General features: G+C 41.8%; 1 protein-coding gene across 3 annotated transcripts in view; it reads right to left on the bottom strand.

The window, feature by feature from the left end:
- Positions 1-18,184, bottom strand: part of MYRIP (myosin VIIA and Rab interacting protein) — a 347,012-nt gene that overhangs the window by 27,323 nt on the left and 301,505 nt on the right. For all 3 annotated transcript variants that reach the window (XM_058555496.1, XM_058555498.1, XM_058555497.1), the window contains exon 11: positions 11,145-11,384. In XM_058555496.1, coding sequence (XP_058411479.1) covers positions 11,145-11,384 — 240 coding nt within the window. The remainder of the gene's footprint in view (positions 1-11,144; positions 11,385-18,184) is intronic.

The raw sequence follows: 18,184 nt of genomic DNA, 5'->3' as shown, positions 1-18,184 counted from the left end.
AAAACAAAATGTAATATCTTAATAGATAGGTTCTCTTCATTCCTCTTTTATTTTTTCTAAACATTTCTAAACTATTCTTGACTTTTTTCTATCAGATGATTTTTTGAAGCCTTTTGAAAAGTTACAAAATGTCTGGTTCAAATTTTGATTTGAATTATATTAAACTTATACTCTAATTTTGGAAGAATTCATCTTTACACTGTCTTTCCTACCAGCAAACTGCTAGGTTTTTTGGAGATGTGCAGTTTTCTTGTTAGGTTTTAACTTCACATTTTTTGCTCCTACTATGGATGGAATTAATTTCCATGTTATCCCCTCACCTTCCAATCTGGTTTGAGATTCATCTGCAAATTTTAGTCCATGGCAAATTAATGGCTAAATTAGAAACCCCTGAAATGGGGAGTTCTATTGTAAATCCCAGAACCCCTTGAGCTGTACTGTGTAATTATGCTGAACAATGTGGATTTATGAATAGACCTGCCACTAGTAGAATTTTTCTTTGAATAGAATGGACTTTTATTCTGCATTTATTTATGTTCAAGGTTGCTATATTCTTTTACAGGCTCTTTATATCTCAGGTAAATGTTCATGATCTCTGACCTAATCCAGGCCTTCACTGCTGCCTGGGGATTCTTTCTATTTCTTCACATTGTTTTCTCTCCTGTTCTACACAATAGCTATTTCCAACCCTCTCCACAATCCTGAAACTCCAATTTCACTCTCCTCTCGCTTTCAGAAGACAAATTTGCCTTCTAATTCAGAGAGCTAGTGGTGGGGGAACAGAAACATAGAACATAAAACAAAATCTTTTCAACCTCCTGACATCTAATTTACCCACTCTCTTGTATCTGGACCAATCTGTCTTTGCTATTCCAATGCTGATGCCCCATCTATTCTCTGGACCTCATCCCCTCCATTTCCCCGAATTCCTTACTGTCAGACATTTAGGTTGTTTCCAATGTTTCTCTACAACAAAAACACAACACTTGATGAACTGCATTGTGATATACCCTTGGCTGCTTGTCCAGTTTTTCCTCGTGTATACGACTGAAAGAACAATTGCTGGATCAAAGGGTATTCACACTTGGATTGCCCTGAGTTACCAAGTTACCAGTGTGCTCATATGTGCTCCCACTATTTTGTGTGCATTACACTCCCTGTTTCCCTGAATTCTTAGCAACATTATTATTGTTCTCCTTAATCATTCAATTTGTTAGGCAAAGTGGCATTTCATGACAGCAGTTGGCATTTTTTTTGCTTGTCCTAACAAACGATGAACTTTGCCCTGTTCATGGCTGTTTCTCCAGTGCTGCGATCTGCATTTATTGAACGGAAAAAGTGAATGTGCAAACCACATGCCAAGTTCTGGGCTAGGTGCTGTATTGAATACAGGTGAAATACAACTGAAATTGAATTTTTTTTTCACTTGCTTATTGGCCATTTATATTCTTTCTTTGTTTTTTTTGTTTTTTTGTGGATTACTTGCTTATGTACATTGTCCTTTTATCTATTGGCATTATGAAGATATTAATTCTTTGTCCATTGTATATTTAAGCAATATGACCTCCCAATTATTGTTTGCCTTTTAATTTTCAGGTTTTTTAAATCAACAAGTCTTTTTTCCCCCCTGCTTTATTAAGATATAACTGACATATAACATTGTGTAAGTTTAAGGTGTACGATGTGATGATTTGATATATTTATATATTGTGAAATGATCACCATAATAGGGCTAGTTAACACCTCCATCACCTCACATAATTACCTTTTTTTTGTGATGAGAACATTTAAGATCTACTCTCTTAGCAACTTTCAAGTATATAATGCAGTATTATTAACTACAGACACCATGCTGTACACTAGATCCCCAGAACTTATTTATCTTTTAACTGAAAGCTTGTATCCTTTGACCAACATCTCCCCATTTCCCCCTCCAGCTCTGGCAACCACGATTCTACTCTCTGTTTCTATAAGTTTGGTTTTTTTAGATTCTACATGTAAGTGAGATCATATAGTATTTGTCTTTGTCTGACTTATTTCACTTAGCCTAACGCCCTTGCGGTCTATCTATGTTGTCACAAATGGCAGGATTTCCTCTTTCTCACGGCTGAAGAATATTCCACTGTATATATATATATAGATATACACCACATTTTCTTTATCCATTCATCCACTGATGGACACTTAGGTTGTTTCCATACCTTGGCTACTGTGCATAATGCTGCAATGAACATGGGAGTGCAGATACCTTTTTGAGATCCTGGTTTCATTTCCTTTGGCTATATAGTCATGTACCATATAATGACGTTTCAGTCAACAACGGACCTCATATACAACGGTGGTCCCATAAGATTAGTACCATATAGCCTAGGTGTGTAATAGGCTATCCTATCTAAGTTGGTGTAAGCCACTCTACGATATTTGCACGACAACAAAATTGCCTAACGATATATTTCTCAGAACGCATCCTCATTGTTAAGTGACACATGACTGTATACTCAGAATTGGAATTACTGGATCATAAGGTAGTTCTATTTTAATTTTTTTGAGGAACATTCACACTGTTTTCCATAGTGGCTGCACTAATTTACATTCCCACCAACTATGCACAAGGGTTCCCTTGTCTCCACACCCTCACCAATATTTGTTATCTCTTGTCTTTTTGATAACAGCCATTTTATCAAGTGTGAGGTGATATCTCATTGTGGTTTTGATTTGCATTTCCCTGATGATAAGTGATATTGGGTACCTTTTCATGTACTTGTTGGCTGTTTGTATGTCTTCTTTGGAAAAATGTCTATTCAGGTCCTCTGCCCATTTTTAAATTGGATTGTTTGCTTTTTTGCTATTGAGTTGTATGAATTCCTTATATATTTTGGATGTTAACCTCTTATCACATATATAGTTTGCAAATATTTTCTCCTATTCTGTAGGCTGCCTTTTCATTTTACTGTTTGTTTCTTTTGCTGTGGCAGAAGCTTTTAGTTTGATGTAGTCCCACTTGTTTTTCTATTTTTACTTTTGCTTTTGTTGCTTATGCTTTTGTTGTCACATCCAGAAAATTATTGCTGAGACCAATGTCAAGGAGCTTTTCCCCTATGTTTTCTTCTAGGAGTTTTATGGTTTCAAGTCTTCAATCTACTACTGTCTTTGCATTTGAAGTAGCAGTCACCTCCTCCAGTCTTTACTGACTGACTTTGGGAGACAAATACCTTCTCTCAGCCCTGCTAGGGATTCTGAGGCTTTCTCAGACCTTCTGTGGATACTTGAGTCTGTCTTTTCTCCACTCAGCATAATGCTTTTGAGATTCATCTATGCTGCTACATGTAAAAGTGCTTTGTTCCTTTTCATCACTGAGTAGTATTCCATTGTATAGCTGTATCACAGACTTTCCGTTCACCAGCTGATGGACATGTGGGTTGTTTCCAGTTTTTGATGATTATGAACAGAGCCGTTAAAAACATTCCCAATCCATTTTTTTTTTTTTTTTGGTGAGGGAGATTAGCCCTGAGCTAACATCCGTTGCCAATCCTTCTCTTTTTTGCTAAGGAAGATTGGCCCTGGGCTAACATCCACGCCCATATTCCTCTACTTTATATGGGACGTCACCACAGCATGGCTCAATAAGCGGTGCATAGGTCTGTGCCCAGGATCCGAACCTGCGAACCCTGGGCTGCCAAAGACGAGTGCGCGAACTTAACCACTACACCACTGGGCTGGCCTCAAAGTCCACTTTTTTAATGTGGACTTAGGTCTTCACTTCTCTTGGGTAAATACCTTGGGATTGCTGGGTTGCATGCTAAGTGCATGTTCAGCATCGCATATACTTTCATTGCTATTGTAATTAGGATTTCCCTTTACATTTTCTGAGAGGTTATTGCTGGTATACAGGAAATCTTTGCTTATGTATTATTCTTTTATGATAGGCCTCCCTGCCAAACTCATTATTTCCAATAATCTTTTCCATTGATTTTATTATTTTAATTCAGAAGTCTGAAAACCAGTAATTTATCATCATAATTTAGTTTTCTGATATCCAATACCAGTAACTTTTATTTCTAGTCTTACCATATTGGTGAGAATTTCAGAACAATGTTGAATAATAAAGGTAATAGAAGCCATCTTTGACTTCTTCCTGTCATTAATGGGAATTTCTAAACTTAGAGTCTACGGATGGGCTTCAATGGGGTCTGTGAACTCTCCAATTCTGTCCAAATCATTTTCATTCTTTACATTTTTATGAGAGAGGGTTCACAGCTTTCCTCAAATTCCTAAAGAGGTCTGTAAATTTCAAAAGGCTAGCAGCCATTGCTACTGAGTTTTTATCTTCCTATTTTATTAGAAATGGTTGCTTAACTTTATCAGCTGTTGTTTTGGAATTCATTCTTCATTCAATATTTATGAACTTCCTACTATATGTCAAATATCAATCTAGGAACTTAATAAAATAATCATGTTTTCCCACTTTTAACCTGTAACTATAATGAAAAATGTTAATAGGCTTCCTAAAAATTGACATTATTACATTCCTAGACCAAATCCTACTTGACCATTGTAAATTATTATTTTAATATATAGTAGTTGGAAACAGTTTGCTAACATATTGAGACTTTTTGAATGTTTATAGTATGTAAATTTTTGGTGGTGTGTGATTTTTGGGTCAGATTCAGGCCAAGGTTTTAAATAAATAAAACGAACTTGGATACTTTCAGTTTTTTAATGCTCACGAACAGTTTAAATAGTACAGGAGTAATTAGTACAACGAACATTTGATGGACTTTATTGGCAAAGATACTGGGACTAGCTTCTTTCTAAGGGAAAATTCTTTGACCACTTTGCCAATTTCTTCCATGGTCTGTTCAGGTTTTAAAACTCTTCTGGAGCCAGTTTTGCTCATTTACTTCTTTGGAAATAATCAATATTTTAAAAATTATTACAAATAACAAATTATTAGCCCATAATTTAAAATAAACCTTAAAGCCACACATATTTATTATTTTTAAAATGTATGTACATGCTATTTTAATTAAAAAAATACACATTTATGTAAAAGCATTTATATTCATAACTCCTTGTGATGTATTTATTTGATAAATAGTAAAATATTACAATGTTCAAGATGTTTTTGATATTTCCAATGAGTTACATCCAGGAAAAAACTCTCCAGGGTTTCACTGTGGTGCTTTGATATGGATATTCTTCATCAAAATTATCTTTCTATTCCATTGAGAGTTTTTATTTTTTAATTCTAACATGTGTTGAATGTTTCCAAAGGCCATTTTGGCATCAGTTGAGATTATCATGTGCTTTTAAAAAGTAGTACTTACTAAATGATTTATTACAGCAAAGAGGTTCCCTGCTATTAACTTCATTTTTGCAATCTGAGAATAAATATATTAGTTGTGGCATGTGATTTTCTTAATATTGTAAAATTTAGTTTGTTAGCATTTTATTTGGGATTTTGGTATTTGGTTTGTAGGTGAGACTGGTATATATTTCTTTCTTTCTTCTGTTTTTATATTCCCTCTACCCAAAAATGTTTTCCAAGAGCACAATCCTGCTTATTCTGCAGAGCTGCAGAAACAGTGTCTTCTATGCCTTCTCTCCCCTGTTACCTCCCGTGATCCCATCTCCTCAGGGCATCTTACTTTTGGGCTTTTGTGGGGCAAAAGCTCTGAACCAATGCCTTCTTTTCTAGACTTTTCAACTAACAACCTGCTAGAGCAACTCTGCCTTTCTCCCTTCAAACCACATCTGTCCTATGTCTCATTCTCCTGCTGTGGCTGAGGCAACATCTGTTTTCCCTAGCCTTTCAGATAACAGCTGCATTTCACAGAGGCTTTAAGGAATCTTCCCACTGGAGTTCTGGACAATCTTTCTTTAGTGCTCAGTTCATCTTCTGCCTAGAGAGGAAGATGTTCTGCTGAAGTCCCAGTGATCCAGGAGAGCACCTGGAACTCTGTCTTCCTAGCCTGGCATGTCCCTCCCCCAACCCCACACAGGACACAGTCGTGGGAATGAGTGATGCCAATGACAACATAAGTGACATGAAACCTCCTCACCTGTTCAAGCACTGTGGATAAGAGCTGTAGCTCTAAGTGGACAGCTAATGCTTCTCTTTTTCCCTAGGGCAGCAGTTAAATAGAAAGTTAGAAAAGAGGTGTTAATTCCTCAACAGGCATAAGGCCTGACGAGATCAGTGCAGCTTGTAAGTCAGTATCTAACGCTATATTCACTTTAGCACCAACTGAAGATGAAGACACTCTTCTCAAATAAAATGCTACCTGGGATGAAAGACACTGAATCCTCATGTGAATGGTGAGTTATTTCACAAGGGTGAGACACATGTGGACAACAACACTTCATTTTATGTTTACACTGTGATATCACCAACAATTTTTCACAAGCACATTAAACTTCAGAAACCCAAGGCTCTGGGTTTTCTCAGACAACAGCCAGTGAATCTGTCTCCTTGACCATTGACCAGAATTGTGGTTCCATGTGGCTTGATGTTAGTAAATGGGAAGCAGCCATGAGAAGATGCACAAATTAGTCTCTTGTTTGAGGAGAAAGACATTTATTAGTTTAGAGAAGTCTCAGTACTTTGATGAGAATGATTCCATGAAACTATAAACATGGAAGATATCTGTTGGTCTGTAACTCCCTTGTGAAAATAAAGCACAATGATTCAGCTACTTGTGATAATAATTAATAAACAAAGACACTTTAAATAAAAATGCTTTTAGGACACTGGATGTACAAATTTGACTTAATGTAAGAATTCACTAAGATGTCACATAGGACATCTTTTGTCATATAAACAGTGTCACAAATGACACTTATGGGTCAGGAAACAAAAACCTATTTAATCCATCAACCATGGATTAAATCCATCTAGAACCATGGGGTTTTGGAGCCAGAAGGGACCTTGGGGATCACACTCCAAGCCTGGAAAGATTAGGGGGTTTGTGGGAGAATCAGCTCTTGAATGTAGTCTCTAAACCCAGGCCAGGAGTTCGCGGCCTCTCTTTGCATCCCTCTTTCAGGAAAGCAGCACCTGCATATCTAGACGCAATGGTTCTAAGAACCATTTCAGTCAGGACATTCTTCCAGAACCATTGGTATGGCCACTGCCCAGTGGGAGAGGAGAAGCAAGTGCTCATTCCTGGCCTCTGAGGACTCCATGGTTTGGAAGGCTCACCACTGAGGATTGATGGAACCAAGCTGACTTAAAGAAAAACATGACCTCTGGGAATCCAGTTCCCAGGAGGTTTCTGGGCTGGCCCCAAGCTCTACAAGCTCATTCTTCAGCTCGTTAAAATTCAGATGGCAGTGATCAACCGTGAATCATCATTGGGCCCCTAACACCTAGCCAAAGTGAGCCAACTGTAGGGCCAAATCTGCCTACAGCAAAGGGCAGACTCCTATCAAGAAAGCATGTTTCTAAAATGGCTCTTCTGTTGCTGGACAGGAGTCTGAAGCCCCGATTCCCCATTTCCTCCTAGTTGTCATAATAAGGACACTGAACTGTCACTGATGTCACTATGTCTGTGGGAATATGCACATTCCTCTGCTTTGACTCCCAGAGAGCGGGGCCAGTAGTGGAAGCAGGATGGACAGTGAAGTCTGCATAAAGCTCTCTGTCTGTGTAAGGGAAAGCTCCTCTTGGTATGGCAAAAGCACTTAGCACCAATTAGGCGTCTGGATTCCCTCACTGCTTAGTCACAACCCTGAGGTAAGTATTTGTGAACTGGGGACTCGACATTTTCTCCTGTTTGGCTGATGTCTTAGTCTGGTTTCCCCCAGAAGCAGACCCTGAGACAAGTATTTGAGTGCATGTAGTTTATTTGGGAGGCGATCCCAGGAAATAGCGGTAGAGAAGTCAGGGAAGTTAGGTAGGGAAGGGAAGAGAGTCAGTGAAGACTACCTTAGCAAGCTGTCCATCACTGTGGGTGCCTAGAGCTCAATCTGCTGGGGAACTTGAAGAGTCAGTGTGTAGCTCATGCTCCAGAGTCACCACCCCAATGGGGCAAAGGAGCTGGAGTATTTACACTCTTCCCATCAGTCACGGGTTAGGGCTGCTGCGGGGCAGTGTTATTTCTCTCACTTCCAGCCTGCCTTCTGCATAGGAAGAGGAGCTCCTGCTGCCTCAGGAGCCCTCAGGCAGTTGGACTTTGGACCAGTGTGCATTACCATGGTAAAGAGATAAGAGTGAGCATTGACAGCTTCCAGAAGAGTTAATGAGCCCAAATCCACTCTCAACCATGGTGTGTGTGTGTATGTGTGCGTGCTGTACAAACTAGTTGTAGTTGGATCACAGAGGAAGTCACAGTTATTCTGATCCTGAACATGGGAACCTGGGAGGTTCCAATGCAGCATTTTTCCCATTACATTCTGCATAGCATGACGAAGCATCAAACGTGGTTACAGACCTACGGCTTGACACTGCAAGTGTTAACTGGAAACAGGCAGTAAGCTGTTCCTCCAGTACTAGCAGATGGATGTTATTTCATGACAGTGAACTTTATTTTCCTTGAGGTTGTTAAAGGTGATACAATAATTAATAGTTGTGGGGCTCCTGCTAACCCTATGCTGCATAATTCAGTCCTCACAACTCTATAACAGGGTATGATTATCCCCATTTTACAGATGAGGCCAAGATGTGTTTATCCAATCAACAATGAAGACCTAGACTGGGTCCTAGGGATCAAATTAAAAACAAGACAGATGCGGGCTTGTCCACATGCTGGGAGCAAGTTCAGGAACTGCAGGGCAGCTCCAGCTGCCCAAGTGGAGAAAGAACTGAGGGGCCAAGAAAGGCCTGGAGGGACAGGGAGAACAGTTAGGAGGCGGGGGATAGTAACTAGGCAAGAAATGACATTGGCTTGCTGTAAGTAGCAGCGGTGAGGTAAGACATTACCCAAAGTCCTAAGTTTGCAAATTGCATGATTGTGTTTCAAATTCAGTCCAATCCGAAAGCCAATCTCTATACTTTTCTGCTTCTAAATAATATTCAATACGTAAACCTGTATTTCTGCTTTCCTTTAACTCCATATAGTAGCCCATGCCTGATACAGAAAAATATATTAATTACCTTTTTTGTTTGCTGTATGGTTTTTTACATACAGCAAGTGATATCTGATTGATATTTAATTTGTTGATTCATAGTAGGCTAGGGGAAAGACTTAAACTTTGAGAAACGGACACATTTGAGAGTCGGAATAAAAGCAACTCTCCTAATTTCCCACTCAGCAAGAGCACGAGGCAGGATGGGGGCTTAGCCAAGTGCCTAGGAATTTCTCCCAGTGGATCCTCCTTTCCCTGTTCACATTCTGCCCAGGAGAGCACAGCGCAGATTGGTGGCTGCGCCTCCAGAGGCGAGGCCTGCAGGCTCATGAGGGGTGGGAGTGCATGACTCATCGTGGTCTGGCATGCCACTGGTACAGCATGAGTTTTTGGAGCCTTCAGATCATCAGGCAGCAAAGCCAGTAGGACGCAGAGCCATTGTAAGAAATAATGTGATATTCTTCAGTTACCATTTGGCTCTCAGCTCTAGCAGACAAATGTGACTGTAATGGGGCATTGGTTCAAGTAACAGAGAGGATCAGAGCCATCACCATTGAGGAAACAATGGGTTGGAGCCCACATCCCAGGGAGGGGCTGCCTGTGAAGGCCAAGCTCCACTCCCCAACCCACAGACATGCCAGGGGAAAGGTGTGTACACTGTCCACAGGCAGAGGACCTGGCAGATTGATGAGTGAGAACTCGATGGTTATGGAGGGTAGGATGGGAATGGAATGAATGAAAGGTAGAATCTGAGGTGTTGAAAGTTCAGGGCCTCAGCCATGGAGGACAGTCCCCACTCCCCCCGGGTCTGTTCTTGACCACCTGTGGTCATCCCCACGTTGGCCTGGCTCCTCTATCGTACCCAGGCTGGCTGCTGAGCAGGTGAAGGGGGCTCTTTCACTCATACACATGGATTATCAGCAACTTGTTAGCTTATGTAGCATACTCTCAGAATAGGGGAAGAACTGATCACAAGGGCAAAGAAATCTAGATGTTACCAGACAAGATCTTATCAGAGTTACAAAAGAGGCAGCTTGTTGTAAAGGAAGGAGCCTGCGATTTGAGGCCAAGTAGGTTTGTGAACTTGCTCTGAAACTTACTAGCTGTGGTCCTTGGGTAAGTTGCTTCATGACTCAGCCTCAGTTTCCTCAACTGCAAAAAGGGGCTGCATCTACCTCAAAGGGTTATTAAATGAACTAACATGCAGAGCACCAGGCACATAGGAGACACTCAACAAATGTTAGCTTTTTCCCCTTCCACTGGAGGCAGCAGGGATCTCCTGACTCTAAAGTGGCCAAGTCTAGCATGAATGTGCTTGGAAAGCTGAAGACACGCTGGAGGATGGTGGGCAGAGCACTGACTGGGAGGTGGGGAGTCTGGGATCCCTTTCTGCAGGGGTTGGGTCTGTCTTCTGCGGTTTTCAAACAATGTCCCTTGGAACTCAGGGGCTGGCTTAGGAGGAGGGGAGGTGGGGCACGGGACTGAAGAGAAGTGGCTGGGGCTTTGGGGACCCTAAGGGTAGCTGTGCTTTTATCTGTTTAAAACACTGGGATTCCATGTAAGGCTTGTTTGAAAAAGGATTCTGAGGCTAAGATAAACAAACAAAAAATCTGAAAACTGCAGAGATAAATAGTCCAGAAGGCCACTTTTAACACAAAGACTTTATACTATGGAGTGAAGCTTCATCATTGACTAAAAGAGGGATGGCTACGTGATCTCAGCCCACAGGCAAATTCCTCAGGGAGGGGGACGCGAAATAACACTACTCTTTACCAAGGAGAGAGATCATGGGCACTAAATTACAGACTCGAAACAGAAGGGCTGTCTTGATGAAGGACAGTTAGTAGAAGGAGACAAGAGGTCTTGGGAGACTTCACAGGACACGTGGTGCTGGGTTCCTGATTAAACTTCTCAGCACTAATCAAGAAGGGTTTTCTTGGGCTCTCCCAAGTGCACAGGGATGGGCATTTCACAGAGAGCCCTTTGGGGGCCCAGTACCTCTCTGGGCAAATATAGAACCTTTCCCCACACCCCAGCTGCAGGAACCGAGCTGTCTGCAGGTGGTTCAGGGCCCTTACCTTCTTCAGCTCTTCCTGCACACTCTGGTTGTTGTCTTCAGAAGACAGACTTTCCTTCTGGTTCTCTGACTCTGTCTTGGGCTCGGACTCCTGATCCTCCCCTGACGAAGTCTCCTTCTCACTCATTTTCACTGCTAACTCGTACAACCTGTTTCTCAGTTTCTCCTCCGTGGTGTCTGCGCCGGTCCGGGGGTGCTGAGCCTCACTGCTGACGTCAGTCTCTGATAAATCGCCTGACACCTACATGAAAGCCAGAACCATGAGCTGAGGACTCCTCTGCTCTAGTCGTGTTGCTTATTCTTCCCCATAACGTCCCCCCCCCCACCCCGGTAAAAGATTGTCCAGGAAAATAAAGCTCTCTTACCTGATCTGCTTTCTCTACAAACGGGCTTTGACTTTTTACTTTTATTTTCTCAAACACATGCATCTTAACTCTTTGTTAAAGGTTCAGGGAGGTGAGCATCTGTACTTAGAAAAGTGTTTGAATTCCTTCAGTGTTTTTCATTCACAAAATACTGACGAGTGCCCAGCACGTGCAGCACTGTGCTGGTGCTGATGATGCAAGGCTGGGCAAATCTGGTCGGCAGCCCTGGCTGGCCTCCTAGTGGAGGAGACATACTAAAACCTTACACACTAACTGTCACGGTGGTAAGCGCAGAGAAGCAGGGATAGAGGGAGGCTCTGACAGCTCATTAAGGGGCACTTGATGGGAGGGGCTGGGAGTTAGGGAAAGCTTCCTTGTGGAAGTGATGTTCGAGTTGAGATTCAGTGTTGCAGTTACCTGGCTAAAAGGGAGAGAGGGAAGAACAGTATTCTAGGCAAAGTGCAAAGATTTTGAGATGGTGCAAGATCCTTGCACATATGTAAGGAATACCATGTGACATTCCCTTGATAATTACAGTTCCAGCTTAATAATTACATCTCCGGCTCCTACTATCCATTTGGTGAATATCTCCTAAGCTCCTTCTATGAGTAGAGCCCTGACCAGGCCTGGGGAACTCCAGGAAGACATGGAGATTGGAATTCTCACTCTTCTTGGCCTTAAGTTGGATGGATGTGTATGGAATCTTGGCATACCATCATGGTCCATTAGACCCAATTTTAGTTTTTGAGTTTCCTCTTTGAGTTGTTCTATTTATAAGGCTTGATATTTCATGGATTTTATTCTTTCTTGAAGGGCTTCCAAGGAACAAAGAGAAAATTCACTCATTTTTTAAATAAAATAAAACTCATTCTATTTTTCAATTACTATATGGGTTCATTGGACCCTTTTATAAATCTAAGATACATCACGGGATCTCTGTGATCTTATTTTTCCTTTCTTTTGAAATATTTTGCAATTTCATCATCTTGAGAATTATTTTTCATCATTACTCATCAATTATTCCCACTTATGCTAAAAGACACTTAAATAATAAAAGAGAAGGATGGAATTGCCTAGAAGGATGATTCAATAGTGAAATAAGTCATAATCATTTTGAATCTGCTTTTAGCTTTCATTGCACACAGTTGAGAATTCAAAATTTTTCATAATGGCAAAGAGAAGAAAACTGACAGAGAACAACAATTCACAATTATTAGATGACTCAGACAATGAACTCAAAGAGAAGGAGAGCAGCTTTCTAGACTAACAATGATGGTGAAATTGATTGTATAAGTAAAATCTCAGACTAAGGGTCTTTAGATGATAGTGTCCTAGATGAATTTTCTCAAACTCAAGAATTGATGAGTAAACAATGTATTTATAAGGACAAAGGAAAATATGGTGTTTTCATTCAGTTAGTTATTTAACAGGAAGGGCTTCATCACACAACATTTTGCAACAAGAATCTGGACCATCTTGCTCTGCTAAAAAGATGTGCGACAGATTCTTTCATTCTTTATGATGTTTGCGCTTTGATATGATCAAATTTGCTTGATACAGTTTTTAATTGGACAAATGCTAAAGACAGCTGTCTATATAAAGGTGATTAGAAGGAAACAGATGTTAGAAATGAAAAAAAACATCACTGGATTAATAAAAGAAAAAGGGTCCATTGGGAATAACTATCTTTTCTGGTTCTGAGCAAGAATCAATGATGAGGGCCGCAGGAGATGTCACTAGTGCTCCCAATGTCCTTGAGATGGAGGAATTCCTTTGTCTAGGGATACAGGAAGAATGGCCTCTTAGCAGATTCTTCGAAGATGAGGAAAATTTTAATATGTAGACATGAGGTCAGGCATTCTTGATGAGGAAGCAGCAGGACCAATAAGACCTGGGGTGCATGAAACTCCTTGGCATAGTTAGGCGAATGAGGCTTAGAAGTGGAAAAAGTGGGGAGCTTGAAAGGATGGAGAAAACAGGCCTGGGTCAGACTGCAGAGGGCTAAGCATCAGCCTAAGGAAGTGAGCTTTATCTATCAAGAAGTTTTGCTGCTATTGTTGTGGTATGCACTGCATTAGCCAGGAAGTCAGCTGGCTACAAACTCACACCTGGTAACTTTCTCTTAGCATCTCACTCAACAGATTTAACACACTGAATTATCAATTCATCTCAACTGCAGTTCCCTCTTCTTATTTATTTATTTATTTATGTGAGGAAGATCAGCCCTGAGCTAACATCCATGCCAATCCTCCTCTTTTTGCTGAGGAAGACCAGCCCTGAGCTAACATCTATTGCCAATCTTCCTCCTTTATTTTCCCCCTTTTCTCCCCAAAGCCCTAGTAGATAGTTGTATGTCATAGTTGCACATCCCTCTAGTTGCTGTATGTGGGACGCTGCCTCAGCATGGCTGGACAAGCGGTGCATCGGTGCGCGCCCGGGATCCGAACCCGGGCCCCCAGTAGCGGAGCACGCGCACTTAACCGCTAAGCCACGGGGCTGGCCCCTGCAGTTCCCTTTTCTTTAGCTTTGGCTTGTCTATTTCTTTATCACGTGAGAGCTTATGAAGAATTAGTCAGTGGTGATTCAGTCTACATTCAGCAAACATGTATTGAATACCTACTATGGGCTGGGCCCTGTGCTGGCCACTGGAGCTCGGAGGTGAGAGTGACATCATGCCTGCTCTGGCAGCATTCATGGTGTGGTGAAGAGAGGAACGTATAACCAGATAGCTGTACCACACTGGGGTACAACGTACACACATGTGAGGGTGTGATGAGACTCAGAGGAGGAGCCCTCAACCTAGTTGGTTGAAGTGGAGGCTGTCAGGGAAGGGAAATTGGAATAGGTGATACCTGAGCAGAATCTTAAGGAATGGAATCCTAAAGATTATCAGGATATGCCTCAAGTTATATTTGAGCATTGAGGATTGTATTAATGCTAAATGATGGTCCTAGAGTTCAACAAAGACTCTGTAATCATATGCACAGGGATCTGACACCTAGGAGATATGACATCATGAACATGGATGGAGGTATCATTATCAAAAGCCACCAGAGCTTCAAATATAACTTGGTAATATTTGGCCATGTAATATTTATCAAGCAGATTAACAAATATTTACATCGCCAAAGAAAAATAGGTATGTGTGTTCAGTCTGCAAAGGGTTAAGCAATCCCTGCCTGTACTATAAACTTATACATTTTCCCCATGTCCTGATTTTAATGTCAGTCTCCATGACAGCAGGAAAAATAAATGCTAAGTTAGGGTCTTAGCTAACACACAATCTGTGGATGGGCCTCTGTAGACCCATGATATTGTTTGCAAATTTTGGTTTACATGCACACTTTTCTAGGGAGAGGGTTACTGACTTTCATCAGATTTTCACAGGGGCTCCATGCCCCGAAAAGGCTAAGAAACATTGCTACTTCCTAGTAAGACAACAGTAGATAGGCACATGTTACTTGGATAGGGAATGGGAAAATTCCAGTTGAAATCAGAGGAAGGGGGAGAAGGGAGGTTGGTGTTCAGAGCCTGTCGGGAACCTGGACTCAGCATTTAGAGAAGATGAGGATGCTGCTGAATCTCCAGCCTGAAGAATATGCTCTCCTACTTCAACAGGACCTTGGATATTAAAACAACTTCACCCGAACACCAAACACACCCAGTGTGTTGGACAGTGACTCAAACAGACTACTGAGAAGATTATGAAGTCAGTGGAGAATTCTGAGAAACTTTTGTGACTTGAAAAAAAAAAACCATAGAATGGAATTCCTTATGGGCAAGCTGGATAACTACTAGCAATATGTGTATCTGGGCATAAAACATTTTAAGTAATCTGTTGAAAATCGGAATTGCCTGCCCACTGGACACTGTCCACTGCCTTAAGGACAAGTATTTTGAAAAGAGGAAGTAATGTTTTTCAGTTCCCACTAAAATTGCATTCCGTTGCATCTTCATTTTCTCAAGCTGAGCATGAGCACTCTGCCCTAGGGAAGAAGAGTATAGATCGGAACCCAAAGAGCACTGATCAGCTCACTCTATGACCTCTTTAGCGTGGTAATAGTCTAGAAAGTCAGATTTTGTGGAGAGAAAGGATTTCTAGAGACTAAAACTCCTCGTTCAAAAGCTGGATTTAGCTTGTTCCTCCATTGAGACCCAGGGATAGGGAGCCTCACAGACTGCCTGTGGCCTCTGACCCTTTAGCCCCCAATAATACGGGGCAGCTCTATCAGAGTCCAATCGGGCCCCGATGAAAGGTTTCAGAGGGAGGCCTGAGGGGGCTCCAGATCTCCCCAGGGTCCTGTGTGACACAGAGGGCATCCAGAAGTGGGCCCATGGAAGAGCACTGAAGGTGCTGGAAGGTGAGCTTACCAGGGGCTCCCTTTGGGGGCAATGAAGTAGCTGGCCTGGGGCTGGACAGCTGGTGCCAGGGAGCTGATGAAAGTGACAGCCAACGTGGAGCCAGAGGAAGAGACACTGGGTTCTGACTGAGTACACAGGGAACAGACCACAGGTGCTCAGGCCCCAGACACTGGTAGGAGGTGCATGTGGGGTGGGAAATGACTCCATGAACAGGGGCCCCGTCACTGGGGAGACCTGCCAGGACCCAGAGGACACTGCTCAGCTCTAAGATGTCCTTGCAGCCATGTGGACACTAGAAGTTCCTCATCTACTCCCCAAGATGGCGAAGGTGGAGAGAGTGGAGGAGTTGGACGACTGATTATATATTTAGAAAAACAGTTCTAAATGGAAAGAAAATTGTTTAAATCACAAAAGGCTAAGTGTTTCTTGGATCAGCTAGTTTACATTCCTGGCTATTCAGAGTGGACAGGCTGATACGGAAGTTTAAGGCAGTTACAGAAGAACAAGCATTTTCCTTGCACATTTAAATGTACTGTGTGGAACTTGGAGACCCTGGCTAAATAAGAATGTGTATTTTTAAACACCTAGTGATGGAATACTCACTAAGATCAGCTAGCACACTTTCTTAAACAAGAGTCTGCAAATATATTCTTAGTGGTCTGCAAGTTTTTTATAATAATCTTTAAATTTTGGTTTTCATTTCATTGATCACCTGAAAAAAAGCATATTCTGGCTTACCGGGGCAACCACCTTGCAGCGGAGTGTTGCCATGTGATCTCCATTCTTATGTTTGCATTTATGTTTACGGTGATGCTAAGAAGTTTCTTAAATTGACAGTATTTAAATTTCAATGCAGCCTTTCTAAAACGAGAGGTCCTCTGAAAAATCCTTGAGGAATCTGTGAATTCTCAAGTTTGAGAAACACAGAGATAGAAATAAATGGAGGTGAGGGGGATGTGAGAGGTCAGGGAAGGAAGAGTTCTCATTGCTGGGTGCCTCCGAGTGGGCGAGTACTGCCCTGGGCACTGGACACACAGAATCTCATTCAAGTGTCCCAGTATTTCTCTCTATATCCATGAGGACACTGAGGTTCAACAGGCTGTCCAAGGTCATGTGACTAGTGCGTGGCTGAGCTGAAGAGGGTCTTACCCTGAAGGCCAAGCTCTTTTCATTCTTCCAATACAAGACTAGATGCTCCAAATTAAACCATGCTCATTAAAAGGAGAACAGATAGCAGAACCACTGAGTAGGGAGAGAAGCCGAGAGGCAAAGGATTTAATCTCTTGTTTCACAAAGTTTAAATGAGTGAAAAGATACTTTTTCTAGAAGCTTTCTAGAGATGGATACCCTCAGATTTCCTCAGAGGACTGTTCTCACCTTCAGTTACCCAAGTGTGCTATCTTTATGCACCTTGAAATCCTGCCTGCCTTAAATTAAAGCAATTTTTCTCCTATCCCGCCTCACCATCTTTCTCATCAAAATTCTCCACATGTTTGCAGGGAGCAATGTCAATGTAGTCTAGAGTAAGCAACCTCAGTCCTAGAAACACTTTTTCACAGAGCCTGTCTTTCATCTGCCAGGTCCTTTGAGGGAGAGAAGGGAGGCTCTGCATTTTCTCCACCTTTTTAGAAAGAGCCCAGCTAAAGGATTACTTTCAAATGTTACACGTCAGCCTTCGTTGAACACATCCTAGTGTCCTGGTGGCTCTCCCCACACCTGTTGATAAAAGATACTGAACCTGACCTAAGAACAAGAGTTTCTCCAGCTGGCTTTTAGATATTCTAGTGAACTTCAGAGAAAAGCCCCGACTTACAGGTTAACTAATCCTAGGGGCACTGTATGTGGCAAATGTAGGTGGTTTTACTTGCAAATCCCTTGGCATAGTTGTCCTGAAGCTGGAGAAAAGCAGGGTGAGCCTTGGGGCTGGCTGACTCTACTGCTGACCTGCTTCTTCTGAGGACTCGGAAAGTCCTGTCTCTGGCGCCTTCAGGTAGAGGTTTCTCCTCTCGCAATGTATTGCCATTAACCTAAAACTAGTTTTATTCACATGCTGTCCCCTGGCGAATAAAGCATTTTTTTTTCTTCTAACTGGTGTGATAAGAACAGTCACACACACAAAAATACACACCAAATCCTTGATCAACTTAACATGGTAGAAATGGGAAGACATCACCTGAAATATGATTGAATTTAAGATTATAATATATTTCTTCCTGCCTCAAGAAGAACCCCTCCATGTGGAAGGTCCTAATTTGGCCAGTGGAACTGCACAGAAGATAGATATGGGGACCAGCTCCTGGGGATGAATTTGGTG

The sequence above is a fragment of the Diceros bicornis genome, chromosome 2 (assembly GCF_020826845.1).
Source record: "Diceros bicornis minor isolate mBicDic1 chromosome 2, mDicBic1.mat.cur, whole genome shotgun sequence".
Taxonomy (NCBI): Eukaryota; Metazoa; Chordata; class Mammalia; order Perissodactyla; family Rhinocerotidae; genus Diceros; species Diceros bicornis.
This window is presented reverse-complemented; position numbering and strand designations above follow the sequence as displayed.